Source organism: Dermacentor albipictus, chromosome 10 (assembly GCF_038994185.2).
Source record: "Dermacentor albipictus isolate Rhodes 1998 colony chromosome 10, USDA_Dalb.pri_finalv2, whole genome shotgun sequence".
Classification (NCBI taxonomy): domain Eukaryota; kingdom Metazoa; phylum Arthropoda; class Arachnida; order Ixodida; family Ixodidae; genus Dermacentor; species Dermacentor albipictus.
The window spans coordinates 7,147,476-7,170,468 of record NC_091830.1 but is presented as its reverse complement, the minus strand read 5'-3'; the positions used below and the strand labels follow the sequence as shown (position 1 = coordinate 7,170,468).

At 42.5% G+C, this 22,993-nt stretch overlaps 2 protein-coding genes across 3 annotated transcripts in view; one reads left to right on the top strand and one right to left on the bottom strand.

The window, feature by feature from the left end:
* Positions 1 to 15,020, bottom strand: part of LOC139050660 (venom metalloproteinase antarease-like TfasMP_A) — a 29,490-nt gene extending 14,470 nt beyond the window's left edge. Inside the window, exons 1-6 of one of the 2 annotated variants that reach the window (XM_070527252.1) lie at positions 14,822 to 15,019; positions 7,052 to 7,218; positions 5,725 to 5,817; positions 4,012 to 4,135; positions 1,362 to 1,400; positions 676 to 812 (exon numbers count right to left, since the gene is read on the bottom strand). In XM_070527252.1, the coding sequence (XP_070383353.1) occupies positions 676 to 812; positions 1,362 to 1,400; positions 4,012 to 4,135; positions 5,725 to 5,817; positions 7,052 to 7,218; positions 14,822 to 14,870 (609 nt within the window). In that variant the 5' untranslated portion in view covers positions 14,871 to 15,019. Of the gene's footprint in view, positions 1 to 675; positions 813 to 1,361; positions 1,401 to 4,011; positions 4,136 to 5,724; positions 5,818 to 7,051; positions 7,219 to 14,821 lie in introns of both variants that reach the window. The other variant, XM_070527253.1, reaches the window with a different exon arrangement.
* The window catches only part of LOC139050657 (venom metalloproteinase antarease TserMP_A-like), a 265,847-nt gene that overhangs the window by 196,778 nt on the left and 46,076 nt on the right, over positions 1 to 22,993 (top strand). The gene's annotated exons all lie outside the window — the stretch shown is intronic.

The window sequence follows — 22,993 nt, the reverse complement described above, 5'->3', positions numbered from 1 at the left end:
CTTCCTCTCGGTTTCCTTCGCTGTTCTACAATTCTGTTGTATGACGTTCCCTTGCTCAGATCATTTGTATGGCCAGCAAAGTAAGCTGAACTGGACTGGTTGGTGCCTGTTTAGAAGTGGATCGAACAGCGCTACACGGGAAGGCTAAAGTGAAGGCGGCCTGCCCAGCGCTGTGTTTTCACTTTGTCTTGCCTATAGCGCTGTTAGTTTCTAAACACGTTGTGGCATATGTGACGGGTGGTTTGAGAGTGATCTGGCATTTCTAGTGAAGCCATGCGTTATCGTTCTCGAAATTGTGCTACTAGAATCAGCTGTTCTCATAGCGATAATATTGCTTCGTTATCACCAAGTGCCGTTATTTACGCCCAAGGCTATTATCGCCGAAGGGTTATTATCGCCCAAATGAGCTTCGAAGTGCTATTGGTACGGAGTAAAGCGACCAGTTGAGTATACCATCGGTTTGTTGCTGTCATGGTGACATACGCGGTCGCTGCGACTCTCCCTCGCTAACGTTTGACAGCAGCAAAACACGTATCACTTCGATTGCAGCAAAACGTCTTGATTAGAGTTATAGCTGGCATTTCGCATGCGCCAAATATCATGCATACAGTGCGAAGCGGCGAATGGTGAAAATGATTAGGCACAAAGACGCACAGGTTGAAACAGCATACTCACAGCATTGCCCATGATGGCCAAGTAAGAGATTAGATCTTCATTGTCTCCGAAGTGCTTATTGTGAGCCTTGTCGGAAATTACATGGACCTCTAAGACAAACGTGTCAAAGGTGGTTCCTTTCTTTTGGTTCCTGTAAGCTAAAGAAAGGAGCTGATGTAAGTAATGTAATAATATTTTTTTTACAGTTGTCATTATTTGAATTGTTTGTTCAACGCATATAGTTTTCGCGCGTAAGGTCGATGGCTGAACGATCTCCAGTTGCCTTGAGCGCGCCTCTAATTTCGTCTCTTTATCTCATCAAGCACACATTCATCAGTTATTGTGTGAGTAATTACCGCATCAGCGAAACACATAAGAACTGTCGGTCGTCAACATGCTTGATTAAGGTGACTGAAAATGAGTGCGATATTGTTGAATAGCATTATTAATGTGCGAACGAACGTTGTCTGGAACATCTAGCAGTTAAAACGTGTAATTTTATTCAGTATGTTTTGTTACAGCCTTCTGTGCATAAGAGTGAATCTGCTTTTTTTTAGGTGTGCTCACACTTGCCAGTTACGTGAGACTGGTCGGATGCTTGATTGTTTATTATTTGAAAAAGCAAGTTTCACTGCGCTTTCTACTTCTGTATGCTTTATTTGAGGAAGTGCTGTAATTTCCGCCATATGTTAAGTAGGCATACTGACCTTGATATTCTTTACTATGGTACGTGCTTCTGTGCTTCACTGAAAAGCAAATTGAGGCAACTGAGATGGAGTAAGCAGTCACATCTATACTAACAATTATAAAGCACACAAGAAAAGGAACATGGAAATTATGTATTAGAGGGTAACACACGAAATAAGTCTAGGTTAGAACACAATGTTACAGTGCTCAAATATGCATATTACATATAGCGCAAGAGCAAGAAAATAATGTGTGAACTGCCAGAAAACACACGCCCGCAGACACTATGGCGTAGCCAGAAATTTTGTTCTGGGGTGGGGGGCGTGCTCACGTTGCATCTCCGTCACCTCCTTATAGAATTTGTGGAGGGATCAAATACATGTTTAATAACTGTATTTCCATTGCGAAAGACGTTGCATACTAATTCTTGAACGCTACTCACTGTCATGACAATTAAAATATAGATCTTTTAATAAAAGAATATATTCATATGTCCCAAAAGTTGCGCAGGAAGCAACTGATATTGATGCTTCCATGTTTTTTGCCTATTTAATAAGTAAATGTCACACAAACTTTATAACTATATCAGTTTGAAACCAGCAAAGCAGTGCATGGCACTGATATGAAAAACGTAAAGGCCGTGAAATGAACAAGTTGACGGCAGATATTTTAATGAAATATTGTCGCTCAAGAACCTTGTTTACATTTTTCTACATATGTAATGGCCAGTGAAAAATCTGAATGACGCTGTGTCTTTCGTTCGAATATGTTGCGCAGGAGCAGCTGTCGCCGGTTGTGTATGGTGAGTAATTGCACCGACATTTTAGTCACAAAAGAGAGCACATATAAAAAGCAGGATTCTGCAAAACATACATTAGAAATGCGAAGAACAGATTTACACAAATGCGAAGATACACCTTCATAAAGGGTAAGAAAGTGGCAATGGAAATAATGTTCACTGCACGTATACAAAAAACCTCGCAACAAGGTATGTAAAGAACGTATAAGCCAGCAATAAATGTACGTATCTAAGCAAAGCTCACTGTATACAATGCGTCAAACAAGGCAGATAAAGATGTTGCGTAATGATATTCACAGATCATAGAATAGTAAGGCCCGTCCCCCCTCCCTGCACTCCCCCGATGCAACGCGCGCGACGGAAGTCGGCGCGCTTACTCTTCGCTTTTCTTTCTTGTGCCCACAAGAGCTACCCGGCATCGTTGGCTGAAGGAATATCCAAGAAAATGTCAGACGCTTAGCCTACAGAGAACCATACGCATATTGCTCGGAATTTAGCTAGCTGAACCACCACAATGCTTCGTCTCATCGGACCTCGCTGCGTATTGTGTCAATTTGTCTGATAGTGCGTTCATTTGGCCTGTCTCGTTGTATGGTCCGATGCACGACTTTAGAAAAGTCAATGCACTTTGCGCGTCAAATGTTTACGAGAACATTAAACCCACAAAGTTACGGAATTGTAACTATAAAGCACGACTTTGTCAATGTGAATGCACCTTTCGCATCAAAAATGTTTGGGTACTTTATACCCATAAAGTTTCGGAATTGAAATCCATGCGCTCCGTAGATACCGCGGGCTCCGCGAGATGCCGCGACGAGCCCTGTTGCAATCAAAACGCCCTTGAAACGTTGTGCTCCGATGGGGCTCCTTGCGTTACGTGACTCCAGGTGCATGGCCGTTGCTCGAAATGTTCGCGCCGCAATGTCTTTTAGAGCCTGAAAAAGACATTCTAGACAAAATCCAGAATGATTTCCGGCGCAGGGGGTTCTTTTGGTCTGCGGTACATGACACACACACACACACGCACACGCACACACACACACACACACACAAACACACGCGCGCGCGCGCGCGCTCAGTCATGCTGATAACTTTTATGTTTTATGGGATCCTTAAATATCGCCTGTGGCAGACAGCATAATTCTTTTCCTTGAACTGGATTATTCGAAGAGTCGGGGAGATTACTAACACGAGAATTAAAAAAAACATATGCAACTAATAGCAAGGAATCATCACTAATTATCTTCTTAATTTCTTAATTAATTTCCTTACACAATATCTTTACATTTTACTTATATATATATATATATATATATATATATATATATATATATATATATATATATATATATATATATATATATATATATAAACCGCCACAACGCAGGGAACAAGTATCCCAATTTTCTTTGCAAACGTCCAGTGCATGCAATATAAGGGTCACCACAAATACGATGGCCTAGTTGTTTTCTTCTTTTAACAGCATGAACTGGATCCTCATCTATATTCAACCTGATTTTGCGACTCAGAGCCTTTGGAGTTAAGATAGAAATTACAGTGTTCCATTATCTGGAACTGCGTTCTGCTACAATACATGGAACCCCCCCCCCCCCCCCCATAGGGTTGTCATGGGGGTGGTTGTATGCTATTATTCAATGCAGCTCGGACAACGTTTCATTTATGGTTTAAGTTCTTTTGCGATCGCCAAGACAAACATTTACGTGCTACTGTGTTTGGCAGACACACATATGAAAAACATGATCGAGCCATTAGAAGTGAGTGCGGTGACACGGAAGGAAAGGACGTAGAAGCTTTAATTTATTGACCTACTTCTTGTTACTCCCTCTTAAAAGTAAAAAAAAATTGCTTGCCTGAATCTTTGAAATTGCCTTTTGGCTCTTGCACTTCATATAATTTATGAAGCACTTGACCTTGCAAGGAACGTTCAGCTTCTGGTAGAGGCTTAATTCTCAGGTTGCTGTTGAGGATCCCTTCCTATGATAAAAAGTGAGTGATACTCTTCAGCAATACATGGAAAATGTGTGAGCTTGGTTTCTCATTTTCGAAGGCTGATGCTATGAAAGGCAACCACTGGATAGGCGAGCAATATAACAAAAGAAAGGACTAAAGCAGTTTAGCCAAAAGCTAAGCCTCGTAGGAAAAAAAACTGCCTTGGTGTGACGCTTGCATGTCAAACGAGAAGGGGGTTAACCGAGGGGCCCGATTTGTATTAGTCATATCATAAGAAGCCAAGAAACACTGACACCAAGGACAACATAGGGTATATTACTTGTACTTATTAATTGAAATAAAGAAAGGATAAAACAGGCTGTGGGATCGTTCCCCACCTGCGTCAAGTTGTTTCTTCATCCAGTTTCATTTCTATTAATTTATCGTTTCTTTATTTCATTTATTGAGCACAAGTCATTTCCCCTCTGTTTGCCTTGGTGCCAGTGTTTGTAGGTCTGCATGTTAAGGCATTTATACTGACAGACACCATCTATTTACAATTGAGAACAGACACCATCTCTCCGTGTTCCTCGTGCAGAGTGTGTTCGTTGAAATTTGCAAGTATAAAAGAATTAGACCAGCAACATTCTTTCATAAATTATTTTGATATATAAATAAGAAAGAGAACTGCGCTCTAGAAACCAAGAACTATGGCAAATTCTCGACCTTTCATACAAACTAAGGTTTGAAAGCAGGAATTAAACTGGCTTTTGTTAAGTGGGATTGATTCCATGGTTTGAGTGAGCTGTTTCTGCTGGGTTGTAATGAAAGGCAGCAGCAATAGCTAAAAAGAACCTAGCGGTTCATCGGGAGCACTTGTGGGGCCTGGAAAGTGACGCTGAAATAAATTGTACGCGGTCAATAATCGTCGAAGTTAAACGTAGTGCTCTACATACTTTGAAGGTTCGTCATTGTGAGTCAAGAGAAGTCGGCTGCATCATGGTACTCATATGCGGACAACGACTTGTAGCCCTTTTGCACGCCGGCCTTTCAATAACATGAATCTCTATCAACTTGATCAGCATTCACTAGAGTTACAGCTTGTACTTGTTGGTTTTCCACGTTGGTGTTAACAGCACAAAACGTAGAGGGGACACGAGACGAGAAGACGACACCACAAGCGCTGGGGTGCATGTCGTTTTCTCGTCTCGCGTACCGTCTAGGTGTTGCGCTGTAAACACCACGATAAACTTTCAGCCGTCCTGATTTTCGAGAATGTAGTACCTATTATAGGTTTAACGACAAGCTTATAACCTGATTTTCATATCATCTTATCAGGCCAAATAGCACAAGTCCTAGTTAGAAGCGCATCTTATGCGAGGCTTATAACAAAATAGCAGCAATAACCTTGTGAATGCTATCAACGGCTGAACAGGGCTGCAATAAAAAGAAATATGAAGTGGAATTTCTGATTTCACGTTCTCCCCAAAATACCCCTGCATGAAAGCAGCAGTCCTGCGTACGGGCAGAGATCGCCTGCAGCATAAGAATGTTCAATGCTTGTCTTGCATTTACAGCGCTGCCGTTCACTACTTTGCTCTCTGCGGACAAATAGACTTTGAGAGAAAACTCACGACGTGCACTGTGCCATCTCTCTGGCGTACCAGCACGGAGGATTGGTGGTGAGTGTCGTGGTATAAAGCTTCCTGGATACTTGTTGTGTTTACCTAGAAAAAATTTGTTTTTTCACCATGAATTCACTGTTGTAAAATAGTACAGAAAAATTGCTGTACGGGCATTTATGTTTTTTATATTAATACGGAATTTATTCATTCTATCTTACCACCAAGAAAGCATACATTTTTTAGCACGAAAGCAATGACTACAAGGATAAAGAAGGCTTAATTCACAACTGCTCTTTATTCTGGAAAGACTGACATATATGTCGAAAGAAACGCACACGCACAATAAATAAGGAAGAACAATTTCTGCAGATTAGCACATGGATAACATTTTAGAGTCAGCAGAGAAGGACCAAATGGAGACGCATATGCCATGGTGCACATCATGATGTGCATCACGATACCTTCGTCTCTTTTCTGTCGGCGGGCACTAAAATGCTATCGAAACTTATCATGCCACCATGGACAAAACACACAGTAGTGCTGCAGATTAGCAGGGTAAAATTGGACATGCATAGTGATAGCCTAATATTCGATGCTCAATTGATGCTCTCTATGCAATCCATCAATCAGAACTCGCAGCCGTTCAATATCACACATTTAGTTTCAATCCCAGTACCTTTCGGAATCAGGTAAGTGAAAAGTGTCTGTCTACTGACATATTGATTGGTATTGACTTATTGTGTTTCTCAGTACGGAAACGCTTCTGCTGATTTTATGCGCAATGAAGCTTCACAAGAGTGTTTGCTCATGAGAAAACCATTGCGCACTTCCTATTTCTTTAACTGAAAGCAGGCTTCGAACAACTTATATAGACAAAAACGCTTTTTCTATGTTTACGTGAAGTAATTTTTAAACAATCTTTGACGCTATCAAAAGAAAGTAACACCGCTCTTTTCGCGAGGTGCTGAGATGGTAAAGAAAAGAACCCACTTCTTTGAAACAATTTGAAGTGCGTTACTACTAAAAACAAATTCTGTCTCCAGCTCACTGCTTTTCAACTCTACAAAATTAATAGGGCACCACTGATTTCTCGATATAGGAGCGACACAGATGAAACATTGTAGGTGCCCATCAATGCTCGTATGCTGAATCGTGCGCTCAATATTTGTAGAACAGAATTGCATCACCATTGGGTCATGTCAGTTAATCACTTCATAATTATCGCTCGATTATTTTGCATTATACGTACATCACTTTTTTATCTCATTGCGTCGCCTAAGTCATAAAAGTGTCATCCAACTAGTAAACTCATACAGTAAAAACACCTCGCACTTACTGCTTCCAGCTGGGTGCTCTCTTTGCTACTGGTAACAAACAAAAGTGTCTCCGCGAGAATGGAGCTTTTCTTGAGGTTAAGTGTCATCTCTTCAGTGAGCCGCATTACTAAATTTTTCGCAGTTGTCCGCCCTTCTAATATTGTAGGGTAGACAAATAACTCCTTGTCTGTTCGAATAAAGGGATGAAAACACCAGTGAGTCACCTAAGATGTTGTAGTTTGATGATTAGAACAAAAAGTACTCAAATATGTTTAATAATTCATAGGTTTCACGTGCCGAAACAACAATCTGATTATGAGGCATGCCGTATAGCGGGGGGGGACTCTGGATTAATTTTCATCACTTGGGGTTCTTTAACGTGCACGTAAATCTAAGTGCAGAGAGCGTTTTGGCACTTCGCTTCCTTCGAAATGCGATCGTCGCAGTCGCAATCAAACCGTCTACCTAAAGTTTAGCAGCGGAACACCACTGCAATTAAGCTACCACGACAAATACTCGAGTATGTTGCCTCTCAAAGTAATCTACTTGTTAATAGGTTGGATGTAATGACACGCTGGCAACTGTTCTTGTCGGCTTTCAAGACAACAATAATTTTTTATGAAAGATTGGTAGCAAGAATAGGTAAAAATTTACGTTTATATTGTGAGGGACACCATGTGTAAGTATAGAAAGCACGTTTTGCGCTTTGTTGGCACCTCAGAAAACACTAGCACTATTATCCCCAGCGTGACTGTTTCCCTCAGTGGTCATAGTGTTCTAAGCAGGGTAATGACAGCGTACACAATGGGAAAAAAGAAAGTAAACATGTAGGACGCACAGAATAATTTGAATGTAAGCCATTGCCTCCGGATGTACACTGCTCAATGACTCCAACTAATTGCAATCGAATTCAATCAAATCAAATTCTTATTTCGTTTAGATACAGATCGAAGGACAGCGGAAAAAGGCTGTTTTACAACAGGTGGACTATTTTGAAGCTGTGTGATAAATTTCGGAGCGGTAACGGCACATCGTTAAAAAAGAGAAAGAACACTGCACATAGGGTGCTATACAGTAACATATACATACTAGAAAATGAAAGCGTTCAGGTAAAGCAGAGTTACGAAAATTTTGAATCAATATCTGTTCTAGAAAACGCAACACAAACATTTTTCAAACTTCAAGAAGCTTGAACACAATAAAGATAAAATTAAATACAAGATATCTGAATACCAGCCCTGCGCAATAGAAACCACAAAACAAATAGGTATAACACCGCTAAATACAACTAATAAAAACAACTACATACGAGACTGAAACACACTGCGTAATGCAAGAAGAAAGCTGGGCAACATTTTTAAGTACTTCAAGTCTCAAGTCTTCAAGTAACTCTATGTAATTTGTGGATATCTCTGCATGCACAATAAAAATTATAAGGATAAAAAACAGTCAACCAAGTGTCGGCGCTAAAGAAGACATGGTCGACAACATAGTTGTTCAAATGATACCAGGAGTGAACGTTATATTGAGTTCAAATGTGGGGTTTTACGTGCCAAATCCACGATTTCAATATGAGGGACGCCATAGTGGATATCTCCAGGTTAATTTTGACCACCATGGGATCTTCAAAATGCCCCCAAAGCTCGAGATATGGGCAGGAATACATATTGAGTATATGCCTCATTTGTGACTATTTTCCTGTTTATGAGTCACTTCGTTATCTCTATGGTATCAAATTTCACGCAGAATTACGTTAATGCGCACCGGGTCTCCTTGGCCATTCTGAAACCTAGGAGACGCTCTTCAAAAGCCTCCGTAGCCATGCATCTTTCGTGGCCGCCAAACGCTACTCGATATCCTGCGGTAGAACGTTCATCGACGAGCGGCAACATACCTAGTGACACCTACATATAGATTCAAGCTGGTGTAAAAGAAGTTCGTTGAAGAGTCGCACATACCCAGGGGCGCCTACTTATTGACCCAAGTTGGAATGAAATACGTTCGTTGAAGAGCAGCACATCACCAACGGCACCTAGACATTGACCCAAGTTCGCGAGAAAAATGGTCGCTGAAATCGGCACATACAAATTTCACCTAGCCATTGACCTAAGTTAGAGTAAAGAGGTTCGCTGAAGAGCGACACATAGCCAGTGGCATCTGCCGATGTACCTTAATAGCATGAAATTGGTTCATTGAAGAACGCATATTTCCAGTGGCACCTACCCATTGACGAAAGTTAGCATGGAAGAGCTTCATTGAAGAGGGGCACATTCTCAGTGGCGTTCGCCCATTGAGCAAGTTACCAGAAAGAGGTCCATTCAAGAGCGGCACGTGTCCAGTGGTGCCTAACCATTGGCCCAGGCTGGCATGAAAGACGTGCGTTGAAGAGCTGCAGATTCATGTTATGCGCCGCTCTTCAACGAACCTCTTTCACGCATTCCCATTGGCTTAAGTGGCATAAGAAAAGGTTCGTTGGAGAGCAGCCCATCCCCAGTGGCACCTAGCCCTTGACCAAAGTTGGCGTGAAAGAGGCCCGTTGAAGAGCAGTACACACCAAGTGGCACACACCCAGTTACTCAAGTTGGTCCACTAATGGTTGATTTAGAACCTGATTCATCCAGCACAACAGCCGTATACTCTACACCTTAGACCATGTATTACTAGTGACCAAAGTGGTAAAAATGTTCCTCAACCCCTTCATGTTCTGTGCACTCAATTGTGCACACTAAGCTATAGTGCATCAGAAGCAAAAGCACAGACGAATATAATTGGAATTTAATATGCATTGCATGCATTTTGAAACACTTCTGATTAGACTTGTGCTGCAAGTTTGAATAATATTTGTAAAGTGCTTTGGTAAAATGAGTTAGATGGCAGATAGTTGAGCATTTCCTGTGAGTGTCAATATTGACACGTGTACTTATCTTTATCGGGCGACCACGTTTGGCCGCCTAACAAATGTTATCGTGCAGCGCAGGACGCGCCTGCATATAAAAGAAGTTTCTGGAATGTTATCGATGGTTCCCTCCACTGTCTTTCACCGCAACTTGTGTAATCTTATTGCATGTATGCGCGACGCGAATAGTGCAGAACTTTGTGGAAGGCACGCGCGTCCCATCGGTTAATCTGGACCATTCCACGACTGATGTATAAGAGCAGACGCGCTTGACCCGCTGATGAGATTTCCGACGATCGCCGACTGTGTTCGCCGCTATCGTTGTGCTATAAGTGTAGCCTGTTTTTGTGGGCACAGGTTCGCCCAATAAAAGCTAGTTTTGTATTCCACTGTATTGCTTCTTTCTTCACCGTCACTACCACGTGACAATATGTAGTTATGCAGCGAGTTCACTTATTTCATTTTTTAGTATGTTTTGCATCAGACATATTTTTCAGGTGGCTTCACAGGTGCTCCCCATGTATGACAGACACGAAATAGTTCATGTTATCACATTTCCTGTGAAGTTCTCGTATAGAGTTCACATTCTCTAAACTTGAGAACGCTCACTAAAATCCTAATCCGTTCTGTTTCTGTAGGCTTTTCATGATTCTTGAAATGCAGGACATGTGGAGAAACTGCATTTTCAATGAACAGAAATAAGTGATGCCAGAAGGCGTTGAGAGCGGCACACACCAATGCCACCGAGCGATTGTCCCAAGTTAGTGTGAAAGAGGTTTATTGAAGAGCTTTACACGCCAAATGGCGCACACCCAGTTACCTAAGTTGGTCATCTAATGCTTGATTTGGAACCCGATTCATTCAGCACTATAGCCCGACGATGTATCCCTTAGACCATGGATTAACCAGTGGCCGAAGTTAGCGTGAAAAAGGCTCGTTGAACACCAGTACAAACCAAGTGGCACACACCCAGTTACCCACGTCGCTCATCTAATAATTGATTTCGAAGCCGATTTATTCAACACAACAGCCCAATGCTCTATGCTTTAGACCACGCACTAGCCAGTGATCTAAGTTGATGTTAAAGTGTTCGCTAACAGCGGCAGATACCAATGGCAACGAGCCATTGATCCTTGTTTGCATGAAAGAGGCCCGTTGAAGAGCACCACACGGCAAGTGGCATACACCCAGTTACCTGTGTTGGTCCGCTAATGGTTCATTTCGAACAGGATTTTTTCAGTGCAACAGCGCGAAGCTGTATCCCCCAAATCATGGACTAGCCATTGACCCATGTTTGCATAAAAATGTTTGTTAAGAGCTGCTCATACCAATAGTAAGTACCTAGGCATTGCCCAAGTTGGCGTGAAAGATGTCCGTTGAAGAGCAGTACACATCAAGTGGCACAGACCCAGTTACTGAAGTTGGTCCTGTAATGGTTGAGTTCAAACACGATTTATTCAGCACAACTGCCAGATGCTGTACCTCTTAGACCATAGACTAGCCATAACCCAAATTGGCATAAAAACACATACCAATAACACCTAGCCATTGACCCATGTTGGCGTGAAAAAGGTCCGTTGAACAGCACTACACAACAAATGACATACAATGCTTCCTTAGTTGGCTCTCTAGTGGTTGATTTCGAAGGAAATTCATTAGACACAAGACAACAACCACATGCTGTATTACTTAGACCATGGATTAGCTATTGACTCAAGTGCGCGTGAAAGAGATTCGTGGAAGAGCAGTACACACCAAGTGGCATCTACCTAGTTCCCTATGCTGATCATCTAGTGGTGGATATTGAACCTGATTCATTCACCACAATAGCCCGATGCACTACCCTTTTGACCACGGTATAGCCAATGACCCAGGTTGGTGCAAAAATGTTCGTTAAGGGCGGCCCATAGCAATGGTACCAAGCCATTGACCCATGTTAGTGTGAGAGAGGTCTGTTGATGAGCAGTAAACACCAACTAGCAAACACCCGGTTTCCTCAGTAGGTCTCTAATGGTTGATTTCGAACCCGATTCATTCAGCCCAAGAGCCCGATGCTCTACACCTTGGACCATGGATTAGCGTGTTACCCAGGTTGGCCTAAAATGTTCGTTAAGAGCGGCACATGCCAATAACACCTAGCCACTGAACCCACTTGGGCTAAAAGAGCTTTGTTGAAGAGCAGTACACACCAAGGGCACACACCTGGTTACCTAAGTTGGTCCTCTAATAGTTGACCTCGAACCCAACTCATTGAGCACGCTAGCCTGATGCTGTACCCCTTATACCATGGACCAGCCATTGACCGAAGTTGGCGGGAAAGATCTCCGTTGAACACCAGTGCAGGCCAAGTGGCATACAGCCAGTTAACTAAGTTCGTCCTCTAATGGCTGATTTCAAACCCAATTCACTCAACACAACAGCCTGATTCTCTGCCCTTCAGACCATGGACTAGCCAGTGACCCAAATTGCCATAAAAATGTTCAAGAACGGCACATACCAATGGCAACTAGCGATTGATCCATGTTGGCGTGAAAGAGGTCCATCGAAGAGCGCTACGCAACAAGTGTCATACACCCAGTTACCTAGTTTGGTCCTTCAATGGTTGATTTCAAACCCGATTCATAAAGCATAACAGCAAGATGGACTAGCCAGTGAACCAAACTGGCGTAAAAATTTTCCTTGCAAGCGGCACATACCAGTTTCACCTAGCCATTGGCACAAGTGAGTGTGAAAAAGGTCCGTTGAAGAGCAGTACACAAGTGTCGTATACTCAGTTACCTAAGTTCGTCATCTAATGGTTGATTTCGAACTCGATCCATTCAGCACTACAGCCTGATGCTGTACCCCTTGGAACATGGACCAGGCATTGACCCAAGTTGGTGTGAGGGAGGTCCGTTGAACACCAGTACACGCCACGTAGCATACACCCAGTTACCTAAGTTGGTCCTCTGATGGTTAATTTCGAACCCGACTCGTTCCACAAAACAGCCTGTTGCTCTACCCTTCAGACCATGGACTAGCCAGTGAACCAAATGGAGTAAAAATGTTGGCTAAGAGCAGAACATACCAATGTCACTTAGGCATTGACCCAAGTTAGTGTTAAACAGGTCCGTTGAAGAGCAGTACGCATCAAGTGTCATACACCATGTTAGCTAAGTTCGTGCTCTAATGACTGCTTTTCAACCCGATTCATTCAGCAGAACAGCCAGACGGCGTACTCCTTAGAAAACGGACCAACCATTCCCCCAAGATGGCATAAGAATGTTCGTTAAGAGCGTCATATACCAATGGCACATAGCCATTGACCCAAGTTGCCATGGAAGAGGTGCATTGAAGAGCAGTACCCACCAAGTGACATTCACCCAGTTACCTAAGTAGGTCCTTTAATGGTTTATTTCGAACCCGATTCTTTCAGCACAACAGCCGGATCCTTTAACCCTTAGATCATGGGCTAGCCAGTGACCCAAGTTGGCGTGCGTCGGCCATATATAATGGCTTGAGATGGACATAGATAGATAGATAGATAGATAGATAGATAGATAGATAGATAGATAGATAGATAGATAGATAGATAGATAGATAGATAGATAGATAGATAGATAGATAGATAGATAGATAGATAGATAGATAGATAGATAGATAGATAGATAGATAGATAGATAGATAGATAGATAGATAGATAGATAGATAGATAGATAGATAGATAGATAGATAGATAGATAGATAGATAGATAGATAGATAGATAGATAGATAGATAGATAGATAGATAGATAGATAGATAGATAGATAGATAGATAGATAGATAGATAGATAGATAGATAGATAGATAGATAGATAGATAGATAGATAGATAGATAGATAGATAGATAGATAGATAGATAGATAGATAGATAGATAGATAGATAGATAGATAGATAGATAGATAGATAGATAGATAGATAGATAGATAGATAGATAGATAGATAGATAGATAGATAGATAGATAGATAGATAGATAGATAGATAGATAGATAGATAGATAGATAGATAGATAGATAGATAGATAGATAGATAGATAGATAGATAGATAGATAGATAGATAGATAGATAGATAGATAGATAGATAGATAGATAGATAGATAGATAGATAGATAGATAGATAGATAGATAGATAGATAGATAGATAGATAGATAGATAGATAGATAGATAGATAGATAGATAGATAGATAGATGGACGGACGGACGGACGGACGGACGGATAGATAGATAGATACCGGGAAGTGCCTGAGATATCTTGTGAAGTCTAATTGAATCGAACTGATTAAACAACAGTAACAAGAACGACATCAGCTAATATACATAAAATTATTAACACTCTCATGAATAAAATGCCTTGTACATGTGTTATTAGTACCCAACAATGCTACTGTCCTCGAGAAATTTTCTGAATGTTATAACAGTGCCCTCTTGCATCACCATGCATTGTTGGCTCCGTAAGTTCCTTGAGATCAAATAGAACAAAGCGTACACTTGTTTATTTTTTTAAATTTTAGCGAACAGTGCAGTACACGTTGTTTCACTGAATAGGCCAGGTGCACCAACAATAAAACGATTCGTTTTAGCGATATATAGTAATTCCCTCATTTGGACGCCTGCAAAGCAAAACTTCCCCACCTCGGTGGCTTAGCGGCTATGGCGTTGATCTGCTACTCACGAATTCGCGAGTGAGGTTACCGATAGCAACAGCCACATTTCCATGAAGACGAAATGTTAGGGGCGCATTAAATAATTTCTGATGGTTGAAATTATTCGGAGTCTTCCACTACAGCGTGGCGCGTAATCATATAGTGATTCTGGCAAGCTAAACCCAAAAAATTATGTGCGTTCATCAAACAGCGAAATTTTACACCTACCGGCGTAAGAACATGCTGTCAATCGCAGCAACACGATGAGGGCTAGCATTTTGCAGGGGTCCTCGCTCGCTATGCACACTTGTGCAGCTGAACCACTGTGCGTTTGCGAATCTGGGAAACTCCGTTATATAGACCGTGTACTTCAAAAAAGATGGAAAGCTTGAGTCTCCTCGTACATAATGGGAAGTTGTAGTACCGGTAAGCACACCAGGAGCACTAGATCAATCAATAGGCTTGTATGTCTTGAAGTTAAACCTTTTAACTGACCAGGGCTTGATGCTAACATCAACGGCTGACAGGAGGGAGATGGGTTTCACCTGTTAGTGGGAAATGTCTAGAAGACACGTTGCATTAGCCGTCCATCAACTCTTTCAGTGAGAAATGAAGCCCTACCCAGGCGGTGTTGATGCAACAGAACATTTAAATTTAGCTGTGGACGTCTAGTTAACTTGTATACTCTCCATAATTCAAGCATGACCTGCACTTTGGTATAAGGACGGAAGATGTGTCCGCTCCGTTGTATCATGGATGCTTTCAGCCCGTCGCAGTGAGGTTGCCCCATCTCAGACATACGTAAAAACATATTTGACAGAAAAAGCTCAGTGAACGTTAACAGGAAACAATAGCAAATAAAAAATATATATACGCCGTCTCCTAGGTGTGGCATTTGCGTACTGACAATGTAATATCTATTCGGCTGCAGACACAGCAGAATGCGTCTCAATTTCCTTTCCAGCTTTACGCTTTGCAAGCTGTATTTTCAACGTTATTCCGGTGGTCGGCGTTTCTATATCTTAATCCTATCTAAACGAACAACGAAACTTGCTTAATTCTGCATTGTATTTTTCTTGTTTGCGTGTAAAGCCGCTGCAAGTTTTGGAGAGGCCTGGCAAATAAAAAAAAAACATTGAAAATTCCTAGATGTGAGCTTAGTGGTTGCCGCGTAACATATTTAGGGCATTGCTAGTACAACAAGTCTCTGTGAAATAGTGGTCTGGGCGTTGTCCCTCGATTAAATAGGACTTTTTTCAAATTTATATCCACATACTTTGATTGCAAATGGCGGAAACGGGAGGAGAGGACAAAAAAGGAGACCAAACAAGGGGTGCTTAAATTCCGAAGACATAGGATCCGTAGGTTGCCCCAACAAAGGCATGGGCAACTCGACAAAAAAGGAGGTATTAACAAAAGAAGGAGGTATTAACAAAAAGAACAAGCTAGGCTGAAGCATGCTGCATTTAGGCCATGAAAGAAGAGGAAGAACCGAAGGCACGGTGAAGAAAGAGGAGGACGCCGCTTTCGAATAGAATAAATGGCAGAATACTACCATCTGTATTAACCTGTCTGTTCCCTTTGGTTGTGTTTCTTGGGAATGGTACCCCGGTTAAGTTCTCATTGATGGCACGCCTGCCATGAGCGTAAAAACACTTGTAAAATCTCCTGATGTATCGCCAAATACCTGTAGTGTGTAAATACCATTGTTAAGAAGCAACAAAAGCAAGAACTATGCCGGCGAGAACCAAGAGAAGAACATCCACCCTGTGGAAAAGGATGTACAACGAGACTGGTGCGGACGTTAGACAAGTATCACAACCCCAAATGACGTTAGGCGACGTTACACTTGTACCACTCCCACAAGCGCCGTACGTCACGTGCGCACGCACGTGCGCATAAGTGCAGTATGCATCCTCATTATTCTTGGCCGCCTGCCAAGCGTCTTATCAAATTAAATTGATCTTTTAAAGTAAATTGCGCCAGAAAATGCGTAAAGTACAACTTACCCACATGCTGCAGAAATGATAGGCTTGGATTGTTATTCGAATATACGAGAGAACATTAATATGTTACGTGGAAACTGAAAGACAAAGCCATTTTCCAGCGGACGTTCGAGGTCTGTCTGAATGGCCGCGGTCACTAGGCGGCGTTACCGAAGCACGGCATGCATCCTGATTCGTGTAGGCCGTCCGCCAAGCGCAACTGTGTTATTGAAGTAATTTAATTTCTCAAAGTAAAATGCGTCGGAAAGTTCGTAAAGTACGACTTACGCACAACCTGCAGACATGATATCATCAGATTGTAATTTGAGTACTTGAGAAAACTTAATTCTTTTACGCTGAAACTCAAACACAAATCCCCTTTCCAGCTGCCGTGTTTTGGTGAGGTCGCCACAAAAAATCCCGACCAAGAGACTAACACCTTCGCTGTAATAGGAAAATGGCCATGCAACTCTATATTCCGTACATACTTCGGCCTTAAACCTTTCATCTCAATTTTTCCCTAGAAAAGCATAATACATCACGTCCGCCCTCGGGGCTTCTGTACGTAAACGCCTCTCAGAGTGCGTCCATCCGACGTATGTACGTGCTACCTGAATTTCAGCATAGCTTGTAAAGGCATGAGGTTAGCTGCGTGAGAGTAAGATCAACAGCATTGTACACATCGCGTTTATGTTAGCATTGAGTTACTCCCTTCAGAAAAACATATTTTCGCATTAACAACAACATGTGCCTGAGATCTACTTGACCTTAGTTTATCGAAGAGGATGGTGAGAAATTCGGGTCATATTTGCGCTGACTATTATCAAGAAGAGCTCGGCAGCAAATATGTAAAAACGAAGCTTCCGTCGAACCCTGCGAATATGAGCAGCTCGCTGTCGTTGCTCACTCCTCGACTGTTTAACCTCTTTGACAAGACAAACTGTTTTCAGGCTACCGGTACATGTTGCCTTGACCTATATATTGCAAGTATCACTCAAATCTTTATGAAAAGACCAGCTTGTCAACGCTGCACGCGTGCTCGCCCTTTGTGCTATCAGTGGGCCGGATCCTCGACCTAGTCATGTGGCAAAGCTTTTGCGCATTGGAAAATTAAACGCATATAGTGAAGCAACATATGGCTAGCATGATTCTGCATGCGATTTCATGCATGACTACTGATACCAACAGACATAGAGAGACAGAGGAAATGCGTGCAAGACGGTGGCAGAGTGTGTTCTCTCTGGGCTTATCAGTCATTTCACTTTTGCTTGTTTAATATACTTCTGCGCTATGCAAAGAGCAAAACCGCACAATAAGAGAAACAATATACCGATACAACGCACACGTTCAAATCTATAGGAGCGAAATCCTTAGTGAAGCGGTTAATGAAATATTATGCAATTAACGGCGATGCACAAAATTCATCCTGTAATTCTTGTAATCTTGTACTATATTTATTTGCAGCAAAGGTTCTGCATCGTGCGTTGATGTCCCACCGAGTGCATGCGCTAAATTTGATGCTGGTATTTCGGCATAGCTTGTTAATGATGTAATGCACACACAAACATTGCATAAGCTCATACGTTGTATATGATGAAAATGAAAAAAATTGTACGCCTTGCATATAGTTGAATATAATTTATTCACTAGGTTCAGAAAAGCTTCGCTTCTGATTGATTCTAACATGTTCATCGGGTCTCCCTGATTTTGTTTTATTTAATCAAAGAGGATAACACGGAGGTGAGGGTCACATTTGCGCCGACCTTTGACCAGAATAACTCATCCGCGAAATGCAAGGAGAAGCTTGCCCTCAACCTTTTGAATATCATGAGCTCGCGGTGGCTGCTCACACATCGGCTGTCTCACCTCTTTGACGGGTAAAGTTGTTTTCAAGATGCAGGTACATCTAGCCCTGACCTATATGTTGAACGTATGGCGTAGACCTTCATGAAAAGGCCGGCTTGTCACAGCTCAGAGCTTGCTCGCCCTTCATGTTATTAGCAGGCCGGATTCTCAACCTAATCCTGTCGCGACGCCATTGCCAATTGCTAAATAAAGCTCATGATTTTCAAGCAAGATATACGCGCCATGGTAGCTTATTCGCTGCGCCGCTGCGCTACTGAGCTTGAGCTTGCGGTTTCGATCCTTATCGCGTCAGCACAATTAATCGGGGTTGAAATGTGAGGGTGCTCGTGTACCTACACTTAGGTGCAAGGTAAAGAGCCCCAAGTGTTCACAAATGATGCGGAGTTCCCAACTACGGCGTGCTCCCTAATCATATCGCTATTTTGGCACGTAAAAACACCGAATGTAATTCTCTTACAAGCAGTTGAGGAGTGCCTTGTACAATTGTGCCTGTCACTCAATGCACGAATACAATACTGGTATACCATCAGACCCTCCTCATCCGGTTATCAATATTCACTGCACTGGCTGGGCCCCATCGAAACCCTGTCCACTTAAGCATGCTCCTGTCCTTTTGCCAGTCAATTAGAAAGGATAAATCGCTTAATGTAGACAATTTTTATTATTTTCAAAGCAAACAAATCTTCCCTACAAAGGAGGAGAGCGTTTGATTGGGCTGTTCAGACGACGCTGCGGGTCACTTTCGGATGCTTGTGCCACCGCTTCAATAAGTGTGACATCAGGAAATTGGAACCAAAAGAGATTAGAATAGTTTTAACGTTAGAGGGCTTATAATATTATAATGTTACGACATTCCAGACTTCACTGATAAAAAGACAGTTACAATTTCATTCGGAAGGAAAGGAGTTAACTACTTCATTTAAAAAAAAATTAAATTATGGGGTTTTACGTGCCAAAACCACTTTCTGATTATGAGGCACGCCGTACATGAGAGTGGCTTGTTGGGCTAGTTGGTACATGGTTATGCTAGGAGAATGCCAGCAAACTTTAGAGTAGGAAAAAAATCGAGAGGCAGACATAGACAAAGAGACAGGAAGGTGGCTGGACTAACAACTGAACTTTATTCATACCCGCCGTGGTTGCTCAGTGGCTATGGTGTTGGGCTGCTGAGCACGAGGTCGCGGGATCGAATCCCGGCCACGGCGGCCGCATTTCGATGGGGGCGAAATGCGAAAACACCCGTGTACCTAGATTTAGGTGCACGTTAAAGAACCCCAGGTGGTCGAAATTTCCGGAGTCCTCCACTACGGCGTGCATCATAATCAGAAAGTGGTTTTGGCACGTAAAACACCATAATTGTTTTTTTTTTAACTTTATTCATGAAAACGACGTCCCCCAAGTCCGTACTGAACATGCGCAGGCACAACCAAACAAAAACACGGTCAACACCTTATCTATACACGTTTACAGTTATCAAGAAATAAAAGCTCTTTCTTGGTTAGGAACACAGATGGCGCGCTTACACACTTCTAGGGGCCAAGTTTATAGATGCGATAGGCTTCAATCAGTTCTCTTTCCTGCTGAGTCTTAGCCTTCGCCAAGATTGAAACGTCATTGAAGATAGGATCACAACCGCGCTCCTTACAATGCAGCGGAAGATTACCTCCTGTGCCTGTGGGTATTAGATTTGCATGCTCACGCATGCGAGCATTGACACAGCGACCGGTTTGTCCTACATAATCTCTGCCACATGTCAAAGGGATACTGTACACTACACATGTGTCGCACGTGCGGTGCTTCACAACATGCTTGGTATTGCACGTACTCTTTCGCGAACTGTGCTGCGATACCCTACTGCAAAGTTTTGCAAGCTTACAAGGCGCAGAACAAACCAAACTGACGTTGTTTCTTGCCGCAACCTTTTTCAATCTATGAGAAATGCCATGTACATACGGCATGACCACCAAGTTCTTTTTTATTTTGTCTCGCACTGCGCGATCCTCCCTGTTTTTCTTTTTCAAACGTTTGTACACAGATTCAGCCTCTGCAGTGATCAAAGTCTTTGGATAGCCTGCCGCTAACAGTCTCCTTTATTTCTGGGCGGCACTGTCTTGCATTAGATGTGTACAACTCTTTTCCACCGCATTCGACAAGCACGAAGAGGCTATGCCACGCTTGACCAGTTTCGAGTGAGCGGATTGGTACGGTAACAACGTCTTTTTAGTTCTTGGACTATAAGCCCAGCAAATGTGACCTTGAGGGTGAAAGGTTAGAGTCAAATCTAAAAACTTGATGGTATTTTCTTGTGGTGCCTCGTGGGTGACACTAAGATGCCGAGAGCAATGCTGAAAAACTGATAAAATACTGCAAATGATATCAGGGAGAAAATCACTTCGTCTGATTCGTCTGAGTGCGAGACAAAATAAAAAAGAACTTGGTGGTCATGCCGTATGTACATGGCATTTCTCATAGACTGAAAAAGGTTGCGGCAAGAAACAACGTCAGTTTGGTTTGTCCTGCGCCTTGTAAGCTTGCAAACCTTTGCAGTAGGGTATCGCAGCACAGTTCGCGAAAGAGTACGTGCAATACCAAGCATGTTGTGAAGCACCGCACGTGCGACACATGTGTAGTGTACAGTATCCCTTTGACATGTGGCAGAGATTATGTAGGACAAACCGGTCGCTGTGTCAATGATCGCATGCGTGAGCATGCAAATCTAATACCCACAGGCACAGGAGGTAATCTTCCGCTGCATTGTAAGGAGTGCGGTTGTGATCCTATCTTCAATGACGTTTCAATCTTGGCGAAGGCTAAGACTCAGCAGGAAAGAGAACTGATTGATGCCTATCGCATCTATAAACTTGGCCCCGAGAAGTGTGTAAGCGCTCCATCTGTGTTCCTAACCAAGAAAGAGCTTTTATTTCTTGATAATTGTAAACGTGTATAGATAAGGTGTTGGCCGTGTTTTTCTTTGGTTGTGCCTGCGCATGTTCAGTACGGACTTGGGGGACGTCGTTTTCATGAATAAAGTTCAATTGTTAGTCCAGCCACCTTCCTGTCTCTTTGTCTATGTCTGCCTCTCAATTTTTTTCCTACTCTAAAGTTTGCTGGCATTCTCCTAGCATAGGCTAGCCGTAGTGGAGGGCTCCGGAAATTTCGGCCACCTGGGGTTCTTTAACGTGCACCTAAATCTAAGCACACGGGTGTTTTTGCATTTCGCCCCCATCGAAATGCGGCCGCCGTGGCCGGGATTCGATCCCGCGACCTCGTGCTCAGCAGTCCAACACCATAGCCACTGAGCAACCATGGCGGGTGCTTCATTTCCTACAGGTGTCAACTGATCGGCATCGTCCACCAAGAGTAGAAAGCATTACCAACATGTACAGGCAACCGCAAATGTTTATGGACGATGAGATCCTGGAAAATGTTCAATTTCCGAGCAGCCTCTAACAGTAGTCACTAAAATCGAACATCGCAATGTCGTTCACATATATTCTGGTATGGGCTGTAAATGGTAATACGAGGCTGCGTTTTGAGGCTACGCAGATAGTCAACTTTTTCTCAGATGTCGTGTCCCGTAAAATTTTATGGTTTACTGTACCCTAGAAAACGGTGATCGGGCTGTTACTCTTATAAATCGGCACTCGCACAAAGCGAGAAATTTACAAATACGGACAAAAACTGACCAACAAGGCTAAAGAAAAGCAGGTTATGCCTGGGTCTCGTGCATTTGTAATTTTCTCGCTGTCTTTACTGAGGCAATATAAATAAGACATTTCTATTTGTTTTTTGGCGGCTACTGACTACTGTGAATTCCCTTAATATCTATTCGAAAAGCCTTATCGAAAATATGTCTGGTATAATAAATGTGCGAATTCCACGCCCTGTGGTAGTAGGATTTAGGGAAGATTTCATGAATGCTTCAGAAGAAAGCTGTTCTTGTTTATAAACAATTTGAACGTCAAGATCATATGACCTAAATTGACGTGTTTTCATCGGGAGACGCTTCGCTAAGCGTAATCTTGTGGTGCTAGAAAATTCTGATACCACGCTCGATGGCGAAGGAATGATTACATTCGAATGACGATGACGCATAACGACGATGGCATGACGACACTGGAATGATGACGACAGAAGTACGATGATGGCATGACGAGGATACAATGAGAATGATAGAATGACAAAGAAATAATGAAGACGACAGAATTACTACAGTGGTATGAGACCAATGGAGTGACTAAGTTAACATGACACTGCTGGAATGATTATGGTATGACTATGACGGTGAGACGATAATGGTATGATGACGACACGACGACAATTGGATGGTGAACCTGGAATCTCGACTGTGGAAAAACCACAATGGCATGACAAGGCCGGTGACACCGCGAAGTGAAGGCCCCGTTTATAACGATGACGTACTGACCGCGATGGCTTCATGACGACAGCATGATTACGATGAAATCAGGTTAATAATGAGATTGAACTGAGCAAGTTGATGTTGATTCAAGCTGAAAATTTAGCGCTATAGAAGACAATGGCAAAGGAA